This window comes from Tyto alba, unplaced genomic scaffold (assembly GCF_018691265.1).
Source record: "Tyto alba isolate M040663 unplaced genomic scaffold, T.alba_DEE_v4.0 Super-Scaffold_18, whole genome shotgun sequence".
Classification (NCBI taxonomy): domain Eukaryota; kingdom Metazoa; phylum Chordata; class Aves; order Strigiformes; family Tytonidae; genus Tyto; species Tyto alba.
The window spans coordinates 22,946,300-22,971,387 of record NW_024881280.1 but is presented as its reverse complement, the minus strand read 5'-3'; the positions used below and the strand labels follow the sequence as shown (position 1 = coordinate 22,971,387).

Below are 25,088 nucleotides of genomic sequence, written 5' to 3'. Positions count from 1 at the left end.
CGCGACACGCAGGACCGGCGAGATGTGGCGCCGCCGCCAGCGCTCCGAGCGACCGGTGAGCGCGCGCAGCTGCGGCGGGGTGTGGGGGGGGGGGGGGGAGGAGGAGGAGGTGTGTGCGCGCGCGCGCGACAGCGCCGCGCTGCCATGGCAACCGCGGCCCTTCCCGCCGCCGCCCCCCCCCGCCGCCAGCGGCGCTGCCGGTGTCCGGCCGGGCGGAGCCGCTCCGGGGCTGCGGGGCACCCCCGCACCCCCCGCCCTGTTCCCGACGCTCCGGGAGGCAGCTCCGCTGTGGGGAGGCGTCAGGGAGCGGCGTGAGACCCTCGGAAGCCGAGCAGGCGGCGGCGTTTCCGTTACTGCCGCGGCGCTGCCGCCTGAGGCGGGGAGGAGGACGCCCTGCCGCGATCGAGTAGCGGCTGCGGGTGGCTCCTGAGGAGGAAATAAGCGTTTTGACGAGTGTTTCTGCTTAGTGCGGTCGGTGCCGCCTGCGGAGGCTTGTTCTTGGGGAGACAAATGAAGGTAGGGGGGATTTTCGGTTTTTTTTTTTTTTTTTTTTTTAGGCGTGTTCAGGGTAAGGTTGCGGCTGTTTGGCGTGGAGAAAGGGAGAACGCTTTGGCGTCGAGGTGTGTAAAAGTTCAAAACCCAGCAGCCCCCGAGGGGAGTAGGGTGTGGAGAAGGGGCGTCAGGGGGCCCGGCCCGGCCCGCAGCGCTCCGCGGGGCGCGCAGCCGGCAGCGACCTCCCGGCCTTGGTGCCGGCGTCCTCCCCGGGCTCAGAGCGAAGCAAAAGCCCTCTGCGCCCCAAACCTGTTTTCTAAGAATATCAGCCGGTCCAAGAAAGAGATGTTATTTACAGTCCACGCAGGGATGCGGTTACTGAGGTGTAAAGGGACGCTGCGTAGAGGGGAACGGTCAGGCGCTCGGGGACCGTCACCCTCGGCCTGAGGAAACAGGAGAATTGAAAACCACCTTGGGTAGAAATGAGAATAAATAAGTAACGTGCATTTGGAGCCTCGGTACGGGGGAAAAAGGTAAAACCTGCTGATAACACATGTTCGGGAGTTGGTTCGCTTTTTTTTCTAGTGCTTAAAGCTCTAGATCCAGAGTTTTGCCCAAAATGTGTGCGTGCATATATTGTGCGTTGATAGAAATACTGGGAAATTCTGCCAATGGATTCAGTTATCCTTGCTATTGTGGTTTCTACACTGTTTACCTTTAAGAAGCTTAATTTTTTTGTCAAAACAATCCAAGAAAGCATTTTTATTTTACTAAATAAAAATAAGTTCAGAAAAAATATAATAACTTTTTGTTTCTAAAAAAAAAAAAAAGGAGCTAACACTCATGACTGGACAAATATATTTTTAAGTGTAAGAGCTGCTCATCTGGAAAATAGATTTTGTTAGTGTTTTAATGCAGAAAATAGACTTACCATTCTGAATAGTTTTTGGTGTGCTTGAGCAAGAAATAACAATATTAATTGAATTACATAATCCATCGATTTTGTTTCCTAAAATATTTGCCTAAATATTTATATTTCATAAATATTTCTAACTATTTTCTACTATTTATCTTTATATCCAAATATTTCCCAATAATATTTTAGGAGCCAGAAGGGAAATTCTTATGTATCTCAGATATACTGCTTTTCCTTCCCCTCGGATCAGGCAGATTCCTTTTTACTGGATGATGGTCCTGTTGCTGTGGTTTGGGTTTTGCATGTTCTTTGTCAGAAATATTCAAGAATGTGGATGAGACTATTGTCTTGAAAATTACCAGCGTTTCTGTGTCTGGTGAACTCTAAGTAAGGTTGTGTTTTGCTGTATTAAGATTTCTTATTATTCTTATTATTTGTTTCTTATTATTTGTTAAGGAAATTTTGGTTGGGTTTTTTTTGTTGTTTTTTGGTCCTACTCATGCTTTCAGTTTTGGCAGTCTGTATACAGCATTCCAATATTTTGGATCATACAGTATGTGTAGCTGCCAAGTCTTTATATTGGATGTGCTTTGACTTTTTGGTTTAGTATCTAAAATCTGCCTCATGCAGATGATATTTACATGTGTTTCTCTGTGTTGGGAAATGAGTGTTGTACCTTGTGTCACTGGACTGAGGCCAGTGCTGTTGAGGTCAACTGTAACGTTTGTGTAAATGTTTCACTAACTTGTTGAACTCAGTTAACTTTCAACTTCTTGAAATTTGTCCCATATCATTATCTGAGCATGTTTCACTGCTTCTATTGAGCAATGATGAACTCAAATTTGAATAAAGCAGCTCAACTGATATTTTATGTGCCTCCATGACGTTATAATGTGCTTGATACATAGTCCACTCCTACTAGCTGAAAGCGAAGGTGAAGAAAAGAAGTGCAGGCGCAATGTCTCTTGTTGTGGTGCTCAGAAGTGGTTTTCATTAGGAATCTCTGGAGTAGAATAGCTGTTGCTTCCATCCTGCTTCAGGTGTGTTCAGGTGTGTGCCTAACGTATTCACAACTGATGATACTACTGCTCATTTATAAAGGCAGTAACTAGAGCCTACTGATGGCAGTCTGTGCATTTTTGCCTGCTGAACTGCTTGCTTATATTAATGAACTTGTGCTCATATTACTGTTCCCCTGTTTTCTTCCTTCTCTTTATTGTTCATTTTATCCATCTGGTTGTATTCTGATAGCAGGTAGGAATTTTAGTTGTTTGAGAAGAACTCTTTTGGAAATATCTTTCTTTCTCAAGAACTCATTTCTTGTCTAATTTTTTTCTTCCATTCTTTCTTTTGACCCTCTCCAAATTCCTGGTCTGTTGTCATTTCTGTTATGCTCTTCCAATTTCTCTCTCTTGATTCTGATTTCTTACTCTCCTCTATTTTTATGCTTCTTGTGGACACTGTTTTGCTAGTGCACTTGATTAAATGGTCCTCACCACTCATCAAAGAGGCTCAGTGTGCTGAGTCTAAAAAATCCCACGGTTGGTTGGTTGGTTGGTTGGTGGTTGTTTTTTTTTTTGTTTGTGTGGGGTTTTTTTGTTTGTTTTGGTTTGGTTTGGTTTGGGTTTTTTTTTGTCCTGAAGAGGAAAGGGAAAAAAGTTATGGGAGAAGTAGAGAATGGAAAGTGTGAAATGATGGTGGATGTCTGAGAAAGGATAGACAAGAAAAGCTTGGTGGGGGAGTGTTTCATGGGAGGCTAAGGCTCATCCACCATTAGATCTGGCAAGAAAAGTATGTGTTAATGATGGCAGTTGCTCAGATATTTTCGGATCATTGGTGGTTCTGAGGCTTGTGTAAGTGTCACGTGTACTGTTTGTAATAGGACTCTGGAGTTTATTCTTAAGGCAGGTGCTTGGGTTGTATTTGTGATTGTTCAGTAAGCAAAATCCTTACATTATATGAGAATAACAACACCTCCTCTAACCAGGTGGAAGGTAGTACTCATTAATGTGGCCTATGTTCTGTTAAAACAGCACAGCTGTTTGGATTTTCAGTAGAACTCCTTGCTGTGATGAAGCAAGCGTGGGTAATGCCAGCCGCATCTTAGTACGAATCTATAGCTGTGAAGCTGTCAAATGGCTTAGTGCTTTTCCTGAACTCTCTTCAGAATAGGACTTCTAAGTTGTTTCGGGTTAGAACTAAGCTTTTACTTATTTCCATGTAAAATGTGAATGCTTTAGAAACTACTATAGTTGGAATTGATCTGTCACAGAAGGTGGCCAGGGCTGTTACCTGTATGTAGAATTGTAAAGTTGCTTCTTCCTCTTTTCAGAGTGGGCTTCTAAGACAGAGTGGATCAAGAGCTTTTTCTTCTGCCCACTGCTCTCTGCGTTTACTAGGAACAGGAGGATACAAAATAAAGGTCACAGAAAGCAGGCAAGGTTACCCTTCTGCAGTGGGCTGTGCATTGTTTGCCCCAAAGTTAGCTGAATGCTTGAGTGTAGTAGAGAGACACTCAAGGAATGACCCAGTGTGATGTTTACTGAGAATGGGTAAAAGTTAATCTCACTTTGATGTAACTGGGGACAAAGGTGAAGGATGGAAATAATAGAAGTCGTAAAAGGGCTAAATCTGGAATAAAACGTAGTGGAGGATAAGTGAGTTCTTTGGGCTTGGGAGAAAGGCATGTGGAAATAGAGGCTATGTCAAGTTCACAGAGAAATAAAAGCAGAGAGGTTAGAGTTGGGAATGAATAAATGTAGGATAGAGATAGCAAATGAAGATTTTGAGAGAATGAACATAGCGGGATGGAGCAGATTGCTAAAAGACAATCAAATGTAAGGGCTAGGGGTGGGTGAGGGTCTTGGACAGAGCAGGTAAACAGGCATATGAAGTAGACTATTCAGTGCTGTGGGCGGATAGATATGTTACCAAGTCTCTGGAGAATGATAAGGAGCTGTTTGCACCTTCTGTATGCTGAGTGCTCTGGGTGTATGTCAGCACAGGCGATACTGCATATGGTGGGGCATCTGGCCACATGCTCTTTCTGCTGTTGAAATGCAAATAACAAAGATAGCTATACATTATTCTCCTTTTTACCGGGGCACCTAATGATCCCTATAATTTCTGTGCCCAAATCTTTATTAGCATTTCTTAGGAAAAATATTTTGAAAGAGATGCATGTTAACAGAGGAGGTGTAGTTGTATCCTGATATGCAATATCTCATTGCACAACTTTGGGGCCTTGGCTTATCGAAGCTGCTGTTAGAAGCTGTGTAGGCAACCTGAGCGTTCAGGGCAACTGGTCTAGATGTGATAGCATGGTGGGATTTTGCTGTTGTGGTTTTTTTGTGTGTGTGTGTGTTTTTTTTTTTTTTATTAATTCTGGAAATTAAAACTGTGTCAGGAGAAAATGCTGAAAAAAACAAAATGAAGTTAGAAAGGAAAAGTATGAAGAATACTGAGAGGCAGAGGCCAGGTGCACGTTAGGGTTCAGTCCCTCTTGCACAGCCCGGGCTTTTCATGGGGACAAGGATGCTGCTGGAGATACGCCTTCACACTCCCTGTGCTCTAATCTCTCCCAGCAGCTGTTCTTAGCCTGAGATGAAATTCTCTTTGTTTGTGACTCTGAATAACATTTGTGTTCTGCCACAGCGTCTCAAGTGTGTAAATGTTAGGGTAAAGTGCTTCTGCCCTGAGCTCCCCTTTGGTGATGCTTCTTTTCAGATAACATCTGGGCTTTTTGGTGGTACTGGGGACTCTAAACGTTGAGAATCTTCAAGTCAAATCAAAGAAAAGGTTGTCTACATAAAGTCAAAACTAGAAATACTGGGAAGCAAACTACTTTAACTCTTCTGCATTTGGTAAATGGAGAAGCTTTTACTCTGAAAGAACAGATCACTTAGATGTAGTTGTAGCATTAAGTGCAGTAAATCTCATCTTTTGGATGAGGTGTTGAAAAGCATCTAAAGGGCAGAATATATCTGTACAGACTGATATTTTTTGTTTGTTTGTTTGTTTTTTGTTATTTATTTTCTACCAACTTTTTAAGAAAAGGGCTCCTGGTAATTTCCATTCCTGCTTTTTTTTCTCTACAGGACCTACTGCAACTCTGCAATTGTTGATCCATGCTTAACCGCCTCAAGGGGTCCTGACAAGATGGCATCTTCCAGACTTCTCGTCCTTCTAGCATTGGCATTTTCCTCTTTGTCCTTTGTTCTTTCCCATTCAAACAGAGAGATGTGGTTTCAGGATTTCTTTCCACCTAACGTGTGCCCTATAAATGCCAAAGCCAACACTTTTTATGGCATAATGTTTGATGCAGGAAGTACTGGAACTCGGATTCACATTTATACCTTTGTGCAGAACAGCCCAGGTAAGACCCTGTGTCAGTCGGTGCACTTGGAGTATGTTGACTTAGATTCCAACTTCCCAAAAGAGGTTTCTTTTCCCCAGCATGGCATTTGGGAACAACTGAAGATTTCCATAGTTTGTCCTTCAAATGGTCCAGCAGCAGATGATTATTGTCTGTTTGTGATGGTGTTTGGCTGTGAAAATACATTGTTTGTAGATCTTTTGAAACGCCGAGGTTTAATTCTGGGTATACTGGAGAGTTCTGAATTTCATCTAGGCAGCTGTTTAATGGAGTGTTTAATTGAGTTGGAAAGAGGCTTACACTGTTTTTATCAAGTTGCATGTTACCTTCAATTATATCAAGAGATACTTCTGCCTAGGTTTATATGTTGCATTTTGTAGAAAATGGAAATTGGTAAATTAGAGTTAAAAGGTCTGAAGGTCTGAGCCATTTCCAGGTGACCACCTGTGTGCAGATAGGTACCTGGGTTGGCTGCTCACACAATAGGATTCAAGAGGGTGGATTAGCTTGGGTACAGTGAGCCAGCAAATTTGCAAAGGTTGAAGGCTGATTGGTGGAACTCAGCTAATAATAAGCCTGTCAAGGCCATGCATAGTACCTATGCGGCTTCACGTGATTTCAACCTTAGTTTGGAAGGACTGGTACAACGTCCAGCTCTGATGGACTCAGCCTGACTCGTAACATGCCAGGATAGCTTCTAGGCCGAAGCTGGGAGCAATGGTCACACTTGTTTGGCTTTGCAGCCAAGTGCTTGAGCCCAGTCAGCTCTGTTCTGTGTCTGTGAGTTGGATGAATCACCTAATCAGGAGTTGTGTCTTAATATGAATTCGTATTTCACAATTAGCTTGGGGACAGAAAGGGAAAGAAATTTTACTAAGGTAAGGCGTCACACTACATTGCTATGACTCATTGTAGTTCAAAATACAAAATGAACATAACTTCAAATTATACCAATATGTTTGTAATAAATTGTTTGTGAACCTGGAGGATACAAGAGCAACATTCTGTTAAAAATGTTCCTGAAGTGAAGGGGAGTTTTGCTTGTTTTAGGAAGGGAATATTTTTGTTCACAAGGGGAAATCAAGGATAGTCACTTTACGGGCATTGCAAGCAACCTTTCTGAAGCTAGAGAAAAAGATTCGAGTTGTTGACTGTTTCATGTAATGTTTTGTTTGTGCAGAAAACCTTCCAGAGTTGGAAGGGGAAATCTTTGAGTCTGTGAAGCCAGGTCTTTCTGCATATGCTGATCAGCCTGAAAAGGTAAGGCTCTCCTTCACTCCCTGTGAGTTCGTCTTGCCTCTGCTAATATCAGTTGGACTCTATCAAGCGGTTCAAGTATTACTAATTGTAATTGCAGAGAGTCGAGAAGAAACATAAAAGTTCTACTTTTTAACTTTGTAAACATGTTGCTCTACTTTTGGAGTTAATTTCTATACAGATAAGTGGGAGCTGTTGTTTTACATATTTCATGGAACAATGGCTTAATTAGTTGCTTAAATGCTATATATAGCTAGACTATATGCCTTCGAGAATTTCAAAGACAAAGTGATTTTTGGGTCTAGCAGCATCCCTATTCAATGTTTGTTTCCCCTATAGCTGCCCCAAATATGAGTAAATACATACTTCTGTCTCATTTACTAATAATTTTCACAGTTTTTCCTTTTGGTTGAAATTTTCAGTGCTAGTTACAGTTCAATATGGCCATATTTTGTTTTGATTAGTTTATAAGGGGTTAAGACTGCAGGGGTTTTCTTTTTTAGCCATGTTACACTGACAAGCAAAGAGGGTTCATTTCTCTGACTCCTAAAAATATTTTTTTTGTGTGTGTGTATAGTCAGATCTACAAAAGTTAATTTTTGTTAATAAGTTATGAAGACAGGGAAGAATAAAGATGCACTTAACAGATTAAGTCAGGCCTTAATATTTCTCTAAGTATATTCTCTGCTTCTATCATCATACTTAAAATAATTTGTTTGTTTTGATTCTTTGCTGTTGTCTTTGGAGTGACAGCTTGGAGGCCAGTGCTCAGTGATATGTGGGACTCAGTTCAACTATTTGATTAGGGGTTTAGCAGAGTAATGATTTAGGTACAGGCAGTTACTCTTCTACTGTCTCAGGACTTTGGTTGTTTTGTTTATATATGGAGTTTTTCAAAACACAGTGGGACAGTTCCATCTTCCACAATCAGATATATTAATTAACATATAAATTTATAATTTTAATAAGAAATTGAAGTTATCCTCTTTATTTTCAAATGAGGGTGGTTGTAAATTAATGCACAGCACGCTCGTTCCATGCCGCTCTATTGGATCAGGAGTCAGAAATGAGCAACAGAGCAGAGAGTGCTAAAATAATCCTGTTGTGATACGCAGGGTGAGTCCTGAAGCAAGCGGCCATTTTCTAAATCCCCCTGTCCTGACAGTAAGCTCTTTCACAAGCTAAAGGAGGTTCCAGAGAAATGATAGGTTAGATACTCTACCTTGTGTGCTTTAGCAATCTTGGAGTTGGGGACTAGCATAGGGGGAGTTTCAGGCTGCTTGATTTGCTCAGTTGCATTAAGTGCCACAGATATTTGAGTGAGAAGCTTCATGGAAAAGTGAATGGCTTTTGGATTTTTTTAAACTTTGATGATAGCTCTCATTATTTCATTAAATTGTCTTGTTTGTTGGGTAGGAGGGGAGAAGAGTTTGCCCCAAAAGAAATTTCTAGATATTTTACAGGAGAATATTTATTGCTAATGCCAAACTGTAATTGTTAGAGCAGTGTAAATAATAGAGAGCCCCACAGTGATGCAAGTACCTCGTGTGGTAACCATTCCACAGCTGGCATTTTAATTGCACTACTCGCTATGGACACACTTGGAATTCTTATAGTGCATTTAGTGAGATCTACAGACATTCATCCTGAGCTTTGCAGCTTCAGTCAGTAATTGTACCATTTAGTTTCATCATACTGTCAGATGCTCAGTTCCCTTGCCTCCCTCCATCCTTTCAAATACTTTCCACCAACAATGACATTTCCGTTGCCAGAGATATGTCTCTGAATACACTCATCCTTCCAATGTGGACAATCTCTCTAAGGTTCTTATGAGATGTCTAGCACAGTTTTTACCCTTACCTTGGGTGTGGGTGAGGTATCATCTGCTATTGAATACGGGTTTCACTAGTGTTGAGGGGGAATTGGGATATTTATTTTATGATGGCCTGTAGGAGGAAACCATAAGAAAAACATAATCTTTTTCCTTTCAGGGTGCTGAATCTGTCAAAAGATTGCTGGACATGGCCATAGAAGCTGTGCCACCTCATCTCTGGAAGAAGACCCCAGTAGTGTTAAAAGCCACAGCTGGACTGCGCTTGCTGTCAGAGGAGAAAGCTCAGGCTCTGCTTTTAGAGGTAATACTGGGATCTTCTAGAGGCACTAGGGTTTTGTCTTTTATGACTCAGTTCTCCATTCTGTTTAGTGTAAGAGAATTTCAAGTTTGAAATTGACTGTAATCCCATGATAGCATAAAACTCACAGGCTTTATAGACTTTCTTATAGGGTCCTGAAATCCTCTGTCTTGATGTGGATAGAAGGCATGGGGGGAGAGAGACGTACGATCCTTATTTCTTTCTTTCCTGGCCCTTGAAAGAATTTTGTCTACTCTACACACTTGTCTTATACTGCTAGAAAAAGAAAACTTTCTCTGTCACCATAAGAGCAGAACAAGACTCTTAAGACCAAGGAATCTAATAATTATTTATTTCTTCAGGTGAGAGAAGTCTTTGAGGAATCACCATTTCTTGTTCCAGAGGACAGTGTTAGCATCATGGATGGGTCTTATGAAGGTATGTTTTAGAAGGAGGAAAAAGTGAAAGCAAAGAGGAGTAGGGGGAAGAGAGGGAGATATCTTATGGACGTGAGAGGGAAAGAGAAATGGTCACTAAACTGAGGGAAGAAATAAAAGGTTTCTAGTTCTGCTTGAAACAATTCAATCCTCCTTTTCCTAGGAGGTGTTGATTACTTCATCATCTGTTAGGCTATAAATTCAGATGCACAAAGAGTTTTATGAGTTAGCTAGATGCAGGTTTATCCAAAACCTTCTGAGGTTCCAGAAGAGAACCTTATTTCAGAAATAAGTATGCAGGTTAACCAGCTGAAGCCTGCTTTTGGGAACTGGTGGAGAAAAGATGGTGTCTACCTCTGAAAGGCTGCACGATGGTATATAGCAAACTAGGAAACTTCTGGAAAGTGCCTAGTAAATTCTGCACTATCACTGTTAAATATAATCTATTATGATCAGTTCATCAATTTTCAGGTTAAGGTTGGAAGCATTGTGAATATTAGAGATAAATGAAGGATAATGGGCAAGTACTAAAAAATTAGATAATGAAATACATAATAAAATAATACATTCTAGAGAATACTGTGATTGAAAAAGTGCAGCTAGTAAAGTAGCAAAGGGAGTAAGTTAAAATATAGGAAAAGGTGAAATATGTTGTAGGTTTGAAGTGACTGCTGATTTTGCAGTGCAGAACAGGCCACTGTAACATTTTGACTACATAGCCAGACAAATTAACTTGGAGAATAGGCAGGTAATAATCCTTCTGTATGGATGCCAGATAAGAGCCATCTGTGATGTTGCATTCAGTTCTGAACACTTCATTGTGGCAGATATATTGCTAGTTTGGAAGGTGAATTATCCCAATGCTTAAACAACTAATAAATGGAGTAAGATTCAAGAGCAAAATCTGCCCATATGGGCCAGAGAAAAGGAGAAGCAACATACAAGTATTCGATGAAGTACAGTGCAATGTCTAGTACATCACTAGGATTAATGGGTGAATTGTATACTGGGGAGAAGTGTCCTATGGAGAGGGAGCAGTACCATTGAGGCATAACAGAGCACAGTGTAGCCTGCCAAGGTTTATTTAAAAATCCCACCACTCTGCTGTCTCATGCTTGCCTATGTTTAGGTGAGAACCATGCCAGTGTCAAGCAAGTTGCTGAAGTCAGAGGAGTTGTGTTTTACTGGTTGCCACTATGTCTGTAGTGTAATTACAGAAACCACAAAACTAAAACACAGAGTGGTGTGTATGTAATTTTCAGATTAGGAATTACAGTGCTGGGGGGAGAGGGGGGAAGTGTCCAAGGAAACTTGTGCATTGTGTCAGTTTGTTACTTCTTTGTATATTGATTGGATAATAGACATGATTAGTGCATGCTGCAGTTGCATGGATATTACAAACATTCTACCTATCTCAGTTTGAGATTTTAATGATTCAATAACAAATCATATAACTTAATTAGGGGGTGGTATATTAAGTTAATAATGATTTCCAGGTAAATAAGTAACATGTGTAGGGGTGTTAAGGGTGGGAAGGAGGTTGTGGGAGTATTCAGTGGTGACTATTTTTTTTTTCCTTTTTCACTCTTTGCAGGAATTTTAGCCTGGATCACTGTGAACTTTTTGACAGGTAGTTAATTCTGTATAACTTCTCTCTAAATACGAACTTTAGTCCTTTCTGCAGAGATGATCATCTTAAATTCCTCTGCCTTGGTTGTCATGTCCTGCTTTCCCTCCCTGGTGTGGCACCAGTGCTAAAGCAGTGGATCATCTTGGGCAGACTGTGTTCCAGAGGGTGACACACCTGTAGTAAGGAGGCATTTTAATCCAGAAGGTGCCAGGATTTACTGAGGACTGGGAGGCACTGGCAAACTGGTTTCTGTAATATATGTAGGGGAGTGGTACTGCTAATCTGTTAGGAGGTGGGAGACCCGGTTTTACAATGTTCTTCCTCCCGGCATGAACTATGCAGTAGTGTAACAGGGAGTGCACTGGTGCTTTAGCCCTGCTGACTCTGAGAAGTTCTGGGAATGCAATCTAGTGAAGCAAAAAGGAAGTCAGTACTCCAGCAAATACATGAGCAAGCAAAACAGCTGCTCTGTGTGAAGGGAAGTTATAATAGCTGGTTCTGCTCTTACTATCCTTCCTCACCTACTGCCCTTGGCCAGCTGTATGGTGTTAACAGAAGCTATGTACTCTCCCTGACAGTGTTCTGCAGGAGATACTTTATCCCTTATTTTCAGCTTTTGCTGGATGCCTAGAGATTTATCTGCTTTTGTCTCTTTGGAGGCAAAATTGGAATAAAGGAAGAAAGTCTTATGAATCTTTTTGTAATACCTGGTTTGCCTACCTTTTCTCTGTGAATGTTTTTTGTCTTTGAAGGCCAACTTAGCCCTCCTCCATTGCTGTGATAATGTGATAACTTGGTGGCTGCCTGAACAGGCATGCACTATTTTTGCATTTGGGGCTGTTCTGAGCATGATGTTGTTTGCAGGGCAGCTGTCTGGCCAGAACCAGCATACTGTTGGGACTCTGGACTTGGGAGGAGCCTCAACCCAAATAACATTCCTGCCGCGGTTTGAGGTGAGGAGTGATTAAAAGTGTGCGAGTTGGGACTGCAGGGCCAGTAGAGAGACCTGAGCACTGCTGGGCCCTCTGATACCGTTTGTCAGCGCTGGCACAAGCAGAACATCTGTGGTGTACAGATCATCTGTATTTCTGTTCCCTTTGACATCAGCAGTTGACTGATAGGCACTTGAAAACAAAGGAGCCTGGATAGCGAGGAAGGAAAAAGAAAGCAAGCAAGTGGGTAAAACCAAAGAGAAACAGCTTTTGTTCTCTAGACCCAGGCTGGGAAAGCCCCATTAATGCAGACCGTTATTTTGTATTCAATAAATGTAGCGCATTTGCAGGGAGTATTCTTGCATATTCTTGTATAAAGAAATTCAGAGTCTGCTCTGAGTTGTCTTTTCTCATTTTTTTTCCATTCCAGTCTGATAGCAGATCCTCACTATATTTTGAAGGAGGGTGTCTAAGGAGGCAAACGTCTTTCATAATAGCACAGCCATTCCCTCTTTACTTACCAATTTCTTTGCATTTTCTTTGAGAATTCTCCTCTCTGCCCCTCAGTCTAGCTCTGCTGGATTTGTCAGGAATTCTATAGCTCTTTAGAAGCAGTTTGAGCTGGGACTCAAATTTAGGGTTTGCATGGAAAATTTACATTGCTATTGAAAGGGCATTATATCATTCTATACCTTGATATTGTGAAGTTGGTTTTGTCCCCCTTTCTGAAAGAGTCCTTTGCTTAACATTTTTTTTGCTTACAGAAATTGTGATTCTCAAAGGGTGATTGGGGACCACAAAACACATGTTTTTCATATCAGGATGTTTTAATTCTGCAATGGTGGGTCATGCTGAAACATGACATACAACCTTATCCTGTTCAGCAAAGCCTCACGTACTCTGGACTTGCTCTGTTTTGTGTTGATAACACCTGCTGAAGTGGGCACTGGACCAACAGGAAAGGGTGTTGCGTGTCAGGGTTTTGGAGCATAAATAGAGCTGTGAAGTAGGCTGAACTGCAGGCTTAGGATTCAGATGTCTCTTTAGAGCCTTGCAGGAAAAGGCCTTGAGAGTTTGCTACTGACCAGGACCAATGGTGTGAATTTGTAGGGCAGTGTGAAAGTCAAGGTTCACGTTTCCTGATTGTATGCTGTCTGCTTCTTGCCTGTATTGTCAAGTCCATACTAAAAAGCATGTAGATAGCTCAGTATGTTTTTGAAGGGTTTTTCCCACCTGATGGATTTAGCAGGGATTTCCCCATTTGATTTGCAGAGGGGGTTTTTCCCTTCCTGAAATCTGAAGCAGTCACATGTTTGCTTTTGTATTCATTTTGAACAAAATAATGTAATCATAAGAGATTCATTGGTGAAAATCTAGATTACAAGTAAATAGAGGACATATAATGGTAACTGCGTGGAGCTGTTTTTAGGCTAGTGTTATGCTTTTCTTGGTATTATTGCTAAAGTTATAAGCAACTGAAAACCAATTGGCATCATTATGAAATTGTCTGTTTGCTGCCTACCTCATTTGGGAGGAGTGTGAGGATTCCTACATTTTCGTGAAAGGCATGAAAATCTACCTGATGCCCAAAACAAATTTCAATTTGTATTTGTTCAGGAAAAACTCAAGCTGAACACTGCCCAATCTCTTTCAGCTTTGAGTAGGCTTCTGTCTAGGACTCTACAATTCCAGCTCTGTTTGGTGTTTTTTTGCTCTATCTGGTTACTTGAACGGTCACTACAGGGACTCTGCAGCTACAGTCCTCTCTGAGATTCTGCTCCTTGGCCCAGAGCAACAGAGTGTCTGATATGAATGCACAGGGCCAAGAAGGACTGGGAGAATGAGGTCACTAGCAGAGGAAAGACATAAACTGGGATTGAGATCTCGAGGACTGGAAACAAAGGAACAGTAAATGAGCCCTAAAGTGGTTCAGATTTACAAGAATATGAGTTAGTCTGGCAAGAAGGTAGGGACTGAGTACCAGGGAGCTGCAGGTGCACACAGAAGGAAGATTGTGAAAGAAGTAAAACGAGGTGATGAGTTAAGAGGTGAATTTAGAGATGTTCTGGAAAACACTTAAACCAGGAGGTAAAGCAGCCATAAGACTAGGAGTGAGTGGTCACAGTGTTTTCTGGAGTATTAGCATGATATTTGACATGGTGAAAATGTGGCCTGCACTTTACTTTGCATTTTTAATTCTTCTGAGTTTCTCAGCTGAGATGTCTAGTCTGACTTCTAAAAGTTCATCGTGCTTCTAGTGCAGTTGATTTTGATGGGGACTCTGTATATATAGACTAGATGTAAGTACTCTGAAAAATTCAAGTATCCTGAATTAGAGAGTATTTTCATCCTGATCTGTTGCGCTTCCCTAATATACACAGAAATAACACAAAGATGCATATAAATAAACTCAGTGTTAAAAGCTATGGATATCGCAGCAGTGGGCACCATTGGAAAACTGTTGTTTTCAAAGCAGATCAGATGAATGAGCAGTAAACCCTATGGGTGTATCTGTGATAACACATCAAAGTTGGTTATTCTTCATTGCGTAATAGAAACTAAAAGATTTCTTCTTTTACTTATCTTTTAGGAAACTTTGAAGGAAACCCCTGGGGATTTTCTTACCTCATTTGAAATGTTTAATAGCACCTACAAGCTCTATACTCACAGGTGAGGAGCAAAAAGGCTGCTGTGTCCACTGGGGAAATCAGTCTTTCTTCAGCCCCTGAGCTAACCACAAATGGCCATGTCATCCCGATACCAGCAGTTGGAACCATGACTTTCTTACTAGTTTTCTTATCTGCTTGAAACATTAGTTGAAGTGGAACATGACATTAGCTGACTGGAAACGTTCCAGGGTCTTGGTTAATATCACTGCAAGGGAATGTTAGTCAGTCTGTTAAATGAAAGAGGAAGCATTATGAGTTACTATATTTAAGAAGAATTCTTATTACTGGATTCAAGCCAAATATTCCAGACCAAGCAGAAAGGTGGATATTGTGCCAGTAGTCAGAACTAAACCTGGTCAGAGATTTGGAAAGAGGACCTTCCTGAGACTTCTTCCTTCTTAGTTTGAATTGGCACAGCTCATTAGCAACTGTATAGAAAGTAAAACCTAGACTGATGTTGACCAAAGAGAGAACCACAGTTGGCTGATACCATGGAGCACAACAGATTCTTGAACCAATTGGAGGGGATGTTTGGCCTGGAGTAATAATTGCATTTACTGTGTTAGGCTGACAGGTTTCTGAGATGTCTGCAGTGAAATCCAGAGAGTTCACCTGCGTGACTTTCAGTGCAATGAGAACTTGACCACGTATAATAGAAAGTTGGTCTCAGTCTTTTACTAGTGGGGTGAAGATTATCATCTCAGTCAGTTACAGAATATGCTTATCTGACAGCAAAGCTGCCCTTTCCTATTGCTTTCATTTACTGATGTAACTGATTGCTATATTCACCACTACAGTGAATTTGTTAGATCTGTATGGACATGACTGGAGGGATAAGTAGCCAAACACAGAGGTGGAAATGAAAGACCAACAGGTTTTTAATCTAGTTGTGTTGCTGAAGCCAGGCATTCTCATAAATGTTGTTCACATCCTAGTTTGTAATGAGTCTAGCAGTAATCTGTGGAGTCACAGGTGAATTTCATACAAAGGCACAGCTCCCATTTAATGGGAGGTTCTGCAGTTCTATTAGTTCTGCCCTAAGAGCGTCTTTATGTGCGTGACATGAGTGGCCATCCTATTCCTCATGCACTCCTCACATACCCTTCTTTCTTTGTTTTTAAGATTGTGCATTTTTGCTTTTCATAAATGTTTTGTAGAAATATCACATGAGCTCTAACCACTTTTTGCAGTTTTAATTTACCCATTTTACAGCTCTCTGTAATTCTTGGTTTTGCGGCACTCTTGATACTTGCAATTATTCTGGGAAAGGGAACTCTGTTTCATAGAGGGGAGACTTGTGGGAAGCAGAGGAAGGAAGTTTGGTTTGGGTGTTTCGGTATTTAGGAAGAGGCTATGGGTGAAGCATGCCAGATGTGGAAGAAATAAAACTGTAATGCCTGTCTTTGTTTGCAGCTATTTGGGGTTTGGACTAAAAGCTGCCAGACTAGCAACACTTGGAGCTTTGAATATGAAAGGTATGGTCATATGATAAAAGATGTAAGATTTTTGAAGAGATGGTCTTGTGTCAGCAGCCCATTTCCCATATCTTCACTTCTGTATCTTATGCTCTTCTGTGTTTTCATTGGTATAGATCTGTCTGGAAACAGGCTACTGCTTGTCAAGTTGTCTTTTGAGACAGCTGCTTTTCCCTATTTCCAGCTCCAGCCAGCAGTGAGACAGAGTGCAAATTCCAGAAACGCACATCTGGGAACATACAAACACCATATAGACATGGCCAACCATAAACTCACAGCTTTACAAGCGTCCACAGAAACACAAGCAGCGTGAATAGATCCTTATCCTAAGGATTACTGATTAGGCCAAACCTACTTTATAGGTCTCTCTGGTATCTGCCTGGCCCGCTGTGTTTCCCCAGCCCTCCTGTTGCATTCACTGACAAGCTGACTAGTCTAGCTTGAAGTCCATGAGCGTATCACACACACTCTCGCTCACTACCCTGAATGCATACCCACATCCCTGAGTCTTTCCAGTCTCTGGCCCAGACTGTAAGTCCTTTGGGTCTTCATGCCCAGACTGTGGGCCTTTTGTCCAGACTTTGGCCAGAACCTGAGGTCTTTCCACGTTCTGGATTCTTACTTGCCAGCTAGATGGACCTATATTAGCTACTGGAATGTACGCAAATCAAAAATAGTTGAGAATAGGGCTTAAGAAAAAGGTAGGACAGACTGCAGTGGTTGGTCACAAAGCTCGGCCAGAAAAGCACATTGACCCTTCCTACTTGTGATTGCTGCCTTTTATCGTCCCCTCCGTTCTCCCACACTTGTGCTTCCCTGATGCCTTGATTCCCCCTTTCCCTGCCTTTGAGCCTTCCCCCAGACATCCCATAGTAAATTTTGCAGTCCTACAATCCCCCTCAACCATTCTGTAAGAAGTTTGCTTTTCCTGCGAGACCTGTGCTGGCCACAATAATCATGTTGTCTTCTTACCAGATACAGTATTTCTGGTTGAACCCTTCAAAGGTACATTCAGTGGATCCTGTAGCAGCCACTGACCAGTGTCTTGGCAGTTTTTGTCTTCACTGCTCAGTTGCTTTTTTTGTTCGGTTATCTGCTGTTTGTTAGGGTTTGCGTAGCTATGTGTTTAATTTACCACCTCTCTTGGGTTTTCTCTTCTGTGGTGAACAGCCGTTATTCAGATATGCCTTGTCCCATTTATCTCTCATTAACAAATGACAAGCCCAGCTGCTCTGCAGCTTGGAGGACAAAATGGACACAGCTTTTCCAGACTGAGACTGGTCCAGTTTGTGCAGCTTCCATCAATTCAGATTTCTGTACTTTAAGCAAAAGACCTTAATGAAGATCTTTCAGCCTTTCCTTTCTGGTTTTTCATATTGATTGATAGCTGTGTTAAATTTTATCCTTTCTGACTCTCCCCTCCTGGTTTCATTCCAGCTGTGGACGGACAAATGTTTCGCAGTTCTTGTTTGCCAAAGCAGCTGGAGGCAGAGTGGCACTTTGGGGGAGTGAAATACTGGTATGGTGGCAACAGAGAAGGTAAACTAAGGAGTCTTATTGCTTCTTGTAAGATAAGTCTTGTCTCCAGAATCTGTTTTTCTTTGGGAAATACTCCATCAGTTACTTTGGGTTATGAAGGATACCTGTCCAGTCATAGATGTGGACTTTTGACAGAGCCAAAGAAAAATTTGAAGCTGTAAGAATAGCTGGCCTGTACCCTGTGTACTCTGGCTGAGATCTCTTACTACAAATGCTACCTTTATAGGAAATGTTAAGAGTTACTTGTGCAAATAAGAGAACTTTTTCTGAGGCTTTGAGCTAAGTGCAAAATCTCTGGCTGTGTTAGGGTACAGTAACTGGTAGGCCAAAGTCTGCATCACTTGTGGAACTACTTTTTAAGCTACTGTCCCCAATGGTGCATACAGAGGGTGAAGCTGCTGCCATCAGATCCCTTTGGTGACTGATATTGCCTTGCTTTACAGTGGGGAACATGAGCCGAGTTGTAGATTTGGTGTGTGGAGTGGATTGATAAAATTACAATGTGATGGGGAGGGAAGGTAAGGTTTTATCTAGCAGGTGGTATCAAATGTAAATGAGATTCTGCTGGCCACAGAGCATAACAATGGGAGTTTTGCCTGACACGGAGGAAGCTTTTCATGCACCTACACTAGTTTGCACAGTGCACCTTTCAGACATTGTTATGATCTGCTCTAACCAGTTCCAGCTGATGATGGTGATTTAGAGTCCTTGCCTGCATGCAGGTGCTGTACTGGATTACAAAAGGGATATCTAAGTTCTTCTTACCTCTTCTGATGCTTTAACTTGTTTCTACCCTTTTTCATCCTATTGCCACTGATTCTTCCATCTCCTGGATATGCCTCTTTGGCTCACCCCATCTATGTTTGTCCTGACAGGAGAAACAGGATTCAAGCCTTGCTACTTGGAAGTACTCAAGGTTGTCAAAGGGAAACTGCACCAACCAGATGAGATTCGTGGAAGTTCCTTCTATGCTTTCTCCTATTACTATGATCGAGCAGTTGACACCAACCTAATTGGTAAATTGGTTTGGGATAATCTACTATGTGTCAGCATGTCAACCAGAAGGTAGACGGGGGAACCCTGGAGGCTGGAGCCACGGGGAGCAGGGAAAAGGAACACTGTTGAGAAAGAGGAAATACACAGAGTGTCTTCAGGGAATGAACATGTATCTGCCAGTGCAGTTTGATGTTCAGAGTTCAGCAGATGAGACTTGTGCTCTGAGCTCCATTATACTTGCAGCTCTGTTTTCTGTAACCAGCAGATCTCACTCGTAGCCTGGCATCACCAAGTTGTACTCTAGGGTCAACTTAGATATAGAACTCCAGTGCTTTCAGGTCTATGATGATGTTTTCTCACCTCTTCCTTTTCAGATTATGAACAGGGAGGTGTTTTGGAAGTGAAAGATTTTGAAAGAAAAGCCAAAGAAGGTAATTGTCATGAGACTTGGGAAACTGATGTGGATGAGAAATAACAAAACTATGAGTGTATAGGCAGTACATGACATGAGTTTGACTTAACAAAAAAAAAAAAAAAAGTAACCTTTATTCTATACCTTCAGTGTCATGCTACTTACCTTTTATTAGCCAACACCTGTAACTGCTGCAGAAGAAAGTACTGATAGAGCAGAGAGGGGAAACAAAGTGTTAGCAGCTTCGCAGTTCTGTTCTGGAGAGGAGGGAGATAGTTCATAAATGTCAGTACAAAAGAAAGTGAATTTACGGTATCAAGAGCTCCTTCTGTCAAACTGCAACTCTGAGTTTAGGAGAGTGCTGACTTCTGTAAATCTGTCACCTTAAATCTTTTTAATCTCTGACAAAATGGAGGGAGAGAGTAGAGGTGGTTTAAGTCTGACAGCCTCTTCTGCGTTCCTTTCCCTCCCCTTGACTTTTTTCCTGAATGCTTGTTCTAGTTTTGTTCCTCTTGTGAAAAAAGAGCTCCCGCCTTCCCATGCTGCTGATGGCTAAGAGCAAGACATTACCTCTGAATTGTGATCATCCTCATAATGATTAGTAGACTGTATTTTTCACCAGAAGATGCTTAATTATGTAGTTCAGGACTGATTTTTTTTTTTTCTAAAATACGGCCTAAAGTCTAATGACTGTTCAGTTAATCTCCCTAGAACCTCAGATGATTTTGAATAGGGGGATTAGGCTCTAAAGTTTGAGTGTGGGTTAGTTAGTTTTTTTTTTTCCCCTGGATACTGAGAGCGCTCATTTTCTAAGATGTTATCTAACACCATCAATCAATTACTTAGCTTCAGAGCATCAAGAGATCAATTCTGTGATCCTAAATTAATGCTCCTCTTTCTCATATTAGGAGGATACTACTTACCAGTTTCTAAAAAGAGGTGAACTCCATTCTTGATGCTTGTAGAACAGGGTAGTAACAGTAGGTCTGGGAGATGACACTTAATGTAAATCCATTTCCCAGTCACTGTCAGGCTTAGTGTGGAATCTTGACTTAGCTGCAGCAAGGGAGTGGTTGTTTGAGCAATAGCCTCTTCCATGTCCTCGGACATGTGTGGTTGGAAAAAAAAGAAATGAAACTGCCATCCTAGAAGGTGGAGTCCATTACTGGAGCCATCCTTGGAGACTAGACAAGAAATACAAATGATGCTGTGTTCTTGAAAGATTAAGTAATCTACCAACCCCCAGCAAGTTATCAACTGAACAGAGGTTCAGACTTCCAAAGAGCTATGTGGATGATGGTGCTGTAATAAAAGATGTACTTACATGGAGTTAAGAGAAACCAGAAGTACTGTACAGTTTATTCTCCAACATTATAGAACAGCTGTGTAGCAGGTACCATGTGTCACGTGTACCCCTTAGTAGAAGTAGGTGATTTGCTTCAGTGAGCTTTGGCTTGAAGTCAGTTCAAATGTACAATGTGAGTAAAAGCTCTTATTTTGCTAAGATCCCTTTTTTTGTTTCTTTCTTCTCTAGTCTGTGATAACATGGAGAGGTACAACTCAGCCAGTCCTTTCCTCTGCATGGATCTCACTTACATCACTGCTTTACTAAAGGAAGGTTTTGGATTTAGGGACAACACACTCTTACAGGTGAGAAAAACAGTTAAATCCCAAAGCCAACTTCCCAGTTTCTGTGTCCACCAACATGCATTAGTTAATTTTTCTGGGTAATTACCTACTGAGTCTTTCCAGGGTTGTTACACGTAGTTGCTGTCACCTGTGCAATGTACAAATCTAGAGAACTATCAGGAACACCTTCTTTTTTGTCCTTTATAGTTAACGAAGAAAGTGAACAACATAGAGACAAGCTGGACTTTGGGTGCTACCTTTCACCTGCTGCAGTCTCTAGGGATAACCTGCTGAGCTGTGACGTTCCTGTGGACTTCGGCATTTCTGAAAGGCTGAGAAAGCAAATTGAAATCTCCAGGTACGTTGTTCAGCTGGTGTTGGTCACAGATCAGAACATGGACCAAAGCTATAGAATAGATCTTCACCCTGGATTGGCATCGTGCATAATGAGAGTTGCCACAGTATGATTTACAATTGTGGTTGCCACAAACGATCCAGAAGCTGCCTTCTGAAAGTCACAAGGCCTAAACTCCAGCAGAGTATCTGCAAGGGACTCAAAGCCAGCTTTCACCAGCACGTTTGTATAGCACAGAGTACCTGGCATGTGGTGGCAGACTACAGACACTGACTTCCCCTCCCCCTTTTATTTTAAACATACAGAACTTAAGTTTGCTTGTGAGATGTTAAATACAGAAATTAAAGATGGCATCAACAGTCATTCAGAGTAAAATGAACTACTGGATGCTGCCAGCCTCAGCATTCCCAGTACCCAGCTGTTAGTTTAGCTAATCCATTGCAAGAAGACTCCGGTCAAGGCAGGGCCTGCTCTAAGCACACTTTGGACATGGTTTTGGGAAAGGTGTTGGCTAAAACATAGGTTGTAACTTGCCAAGCATTTCTTTAGGCAGCAGTGATTTCCTAAGCAGAATGTGTGCCTGACTCTGTTCCTTTTTGCTGCCCTTTACAAGTCTGTGCAGCTATACTGTACATCTGGCTACCAGACCCAATAACTTGATTCATTTAGCATGTAGTCATAACACATGGTTGTGCTGGCACAACTAGGCAGCAGTGCCAGCTATTTCAACTCCACTGCCAAAAGAAATGCTTGTCACATTACACCCACACGGACATTAAGGGTACAGTCAGATGAAATGGCTGATCAGATATAGCTCACTTTGCTGTGAGAGGCAGTTCTGTTTCTCTGCTTTCAGCAAGGCACTCCCCCAGCCATCTTTCCTCTGCTGGCACTCCTCAGGTTCTTTGGTGAACAAATTCATGAAACCAAACTTGAGTTAAATCAGCTCACCAGAGTCAAGTCTAGTGCTAGCATGAGGGGAACAGGCATTGCACAGCCCGGGGGCCATGCTGGGCCATCGAGCTGTTAGAACACCACAGCCCATTTTGTCAGAGTGAGCTCTAGGGTGTGGTTTCCCATCTGAAAGTTTGGGCTTATCGCTTCCTGCACTCTTCTTAGGAGCCTCCTCTGAATGCAGAGCTGCGATGAAACAAGCTGTTTTTTTCAGTTGTTTAATAGATAAAAACAGGGAGAGAGCAGAATTAGCATCAGAAACAGAGGGAGAACAAGAACAAAAGTAGCTTTGCTTTCTTATCCCTTGTTTGCTTATCCTTTGTCCATTTTAAATTGGTTTAATTTCTCTTTAATACAGTGAAGCGAGACCCATAAAATGGTCTATGCAGCCCTGGGTTGCTCCGGAATTATTTTTAATATTTACAACAGGTCTTTAGGAACAGTGCATCCAGTGAAGGTGTTGCAGCTGTTTAGGAAGCCCAAGACTTTGTTAGGAGAGCATGAAGCTATGAGTAACAATTTTAAGTGAATCTTGCCCTCTCTTTCACAACAAACGCAAAGAAGCAATGAAAGATCAATATTTTAAATAAAGTGTCTTGTCAGGCTAGAAAGTTGGGCTGTAGGATCCTGGTTTTCTTCTTTAATTGGTTGTAGAGAACATTGAGATTGCCTGAATACCTTGAGGCTCCAAGTGCAGACCTTGCATTGTCCTAAGTAGAAAAAACTTACTCTATCCCATGAAATAGTTACCAGCTAGCTGCTCAATAGAAATTAGTATCTTCTACTCACCATGGAATGTGTAAGGTAAAGATGATTTTACCCCAGTTGTAAGAACAGAGAGGTATTACTCACGTGACTAAGGGAAGCTTTCATTCTCTGATCTCTTACTGAACACTTTCCTGCCAGGCAGCTGCAGTTACCTATTTGCTGTAACACCTTTCCTACTTCTGTAAGACCAAAGATGGCCCTCCTGCTACCTTCTCTGCAACCTGGATTTCAAAATAATTGGTACTTCCCGGCAAGGGGAAGAAGTAGCACACTCGTGCCCTCACTAATCTTGCCAAGCACTTTGGAGACTCAGAAATTTGCCTTACTGTGAACATTAGTCCACTTCCTCTAGTTAGCAGTGCAAGACTGTGGCTGATTAAGCTATTCCCTTCTCATATCTCAGGTTTTATGGCACTAGGGTGCAAGGCGTGCTTTGGATTGAATAAATTCAGTCAGCATCAGGAGTCCAAGGGTTGAGGATGGAGCTACCTGTACTTGTCCCACCACTGACACCTTGTTGTAAATTCAGGCTGTTTCTCTGAAATGTGAAATGCTCATCCTACCTGTACTTTTCCTTACCAAAATCGGTTTTGAGAACCGTGTTGGAAAATTCCTCAGTCACACCAAACTTCTGGTCCTTGCTCACTAGGAGCTTCTGTTTAAACATGAAGAAAGTAGTTGTGACCTCTTCTCAACCACGAGCGTTTCTTATTCCCTTTCTTAGTGTTTGACAAAACTTAGTAGATGGTCTGGTCTGCAACAACAGGGTGAGTGTAACCACATTCATTTTGTCTTCAGTGACCTTTGTATTCACTTTTGTATTCTCAGAGAACACAAAGTAGGATGCACTGGTTACTAGCCAGGCTGCATTACCCCCAAGAACTAGCTAATTTAATAATCCAAAAGCTTTCTCTCAGTCTGAGCCAGTGCTACGACAAACTCTTATTAGATCTTGGGGCTAAGAGCTGTGAGCAGTGAGGCTGTATTTGAAACAGGAAGGGAATGTGTTATGGTGTAGGTAAGGAACAAGCAGCAGCAGCACATCTGCCAACGGAATAGACTCTAGCCCTGAGAAGTACTTAGGGGTTTGGTTCTGTGTAAAGGGCAGGTGGTCTAGAACAAGACAGGTACCAGGCAGAGGAAGTTTCGTTTCTGTGTTCTTTGCCTCAGACTCTGGTACTACAAATGCTAGGTGGGAGCATCTGCTTCCCAGCACCAAAGCTGCATTGACTCTGAATGCTCGGGGCCTTCCTTTGTCAGTGGCACAATTCATTAACTGAAGCAAACCTGCTGCTCTCTATCAGGGGCCTGATCCTGCAGTCATGAGAGAAACAAAAACTCAGCTCAAAGCTTTCTTTTGTAAGAAGTTGCAGAACGGAGCCCCTGCTGTTTACATCTGAACTACTCAAGGTGGGTGGGGGATCTAGAGAAGCTACTGAAGTCCTCACACTTGCCCTAGTGCAATGAGATTATTTATTAGATTAACTAAAGACTGAGCAGCTTTTTGAGAGAAGAGTTCTACTTGCAACCCTGATTTTTATCTCCTCCTTTGTAATGTCTTTTAGTCAGTCACTAACAGGAACTGCTTGGTACCAGTGACTGAGGAAACACAAGTAATGGCTTTCAGTTCAAAACTTATGTTTCATTCTTTCTGATGTTAATTCCTGATACTGGTCTTGCCCATGGGCAGTGCTCACTTAATTTTGTGAGTGTCAAACGTCTAATGCAGGAGGCTGGTGTTTGGAACCTATGGACAGAATATCTTGAATGTCTATTTTAGTAATTAAAGCATTTTTAACAATTAGCAAGATGACGTGGTGCACTTTTCTTTCCTAAATATTCCTGTTGTCTTACATCTCTTTCATGGAGCCCTTAAGAATAGCTAGTTCCACAAGAAACACTTATTAAATAAATCACCAAAAGAAGGTCAGGAAAAAGGGTGAAAGAAAGAGAGACAGCTTAGAGCTTCAAAACATGTCTGCCACCATGAGTTGTCTCCCTCTCCTGTAAACCACCTCTCCTTTCTGAGTCCAGAAAGTGTTAAGAACCCAGGAGTGACCTTACAGCTCTAGAAATCACATCAGAAAAAACCAAAAGTAATGAAGCAGCAAAAGTTGTAG

At 41.9% G+C, this 25,088-nt stretch overlaps 1 protein-coding gene across 3 annotated transcripts; it reads left to right on the top strand.

Moving 5' to 3' along the window:
- Positions 1–24,772, top strand: ENTPD5 (ectonucleoside triphosphate diphosphohydrolase 5 (inactive)). 3 transcript variants are annotated; one of them, XM_042791146.1, is made up of 14 exons: positions 1–55; positions 5,506–5,783; positions 6,964–7,043; positions 9,032–9,175; positions 9,535–9,610; positions 11,204–11,239; positions 12,104–12,192; positions 14,762–14,841; positions 16,254–16,315; positions 17,753–17,854; positions 18,730–18,870; positions 19,225–19,281; positions 20,797–20,912; positions 21,099–24,772. In XM_042791146.1, the coding sequence occupies exons 2-14, from the start codon at positions 5,567–5,569 to the stop codon at positions 21,183–21,185; spliced, it is 1,287 nt and encodes a 428-aa protein (XP_042647080.1). In that variant the 5' UTR covers positions 1–55; positions 5,506–5,566; the 3' UTR covers positions 21,186–24,772. The 3 variants fall into 3 exon arrangements, with proteins under 3 accessions (XP_042647080.1, XP_032864522.1, XP_042647079.1); XM_033008631.2 differs by lacking the exon at positions 1–55 and adding an exon at positions 185–516; XM_042791145.1 differs by lacking the exon at positions 1–55 and adding an exon at positions 2,094–2,448.
- The last annotated feature ends 316 nt before the right edge of the window (positions 24,773–25,088 follow it).

Coding starts and splice junctions, on each gene's coding strand:
- ENTPD5 (XM_042791146.1), top strand. CDS start 5,567: ATGGCATCTTCCAGACTTCTCGTCCTTCTAGCATTGGCATTTTCCTCT. Junction 17,855..18,729: donor GTATGGTGGCAACAGAGAAG/GTAAACTAAGGA, acceptor TTGTCCTGACAG/GAGAAACAGGATTCAAGCCT. Junction 18,871..19,224: donor AGTTGACACCAACCTAATTG/GTAAATTGGTTT, acceptor CTTCCTTTTCAG/ATTATGAACAGGGAGGTGTT.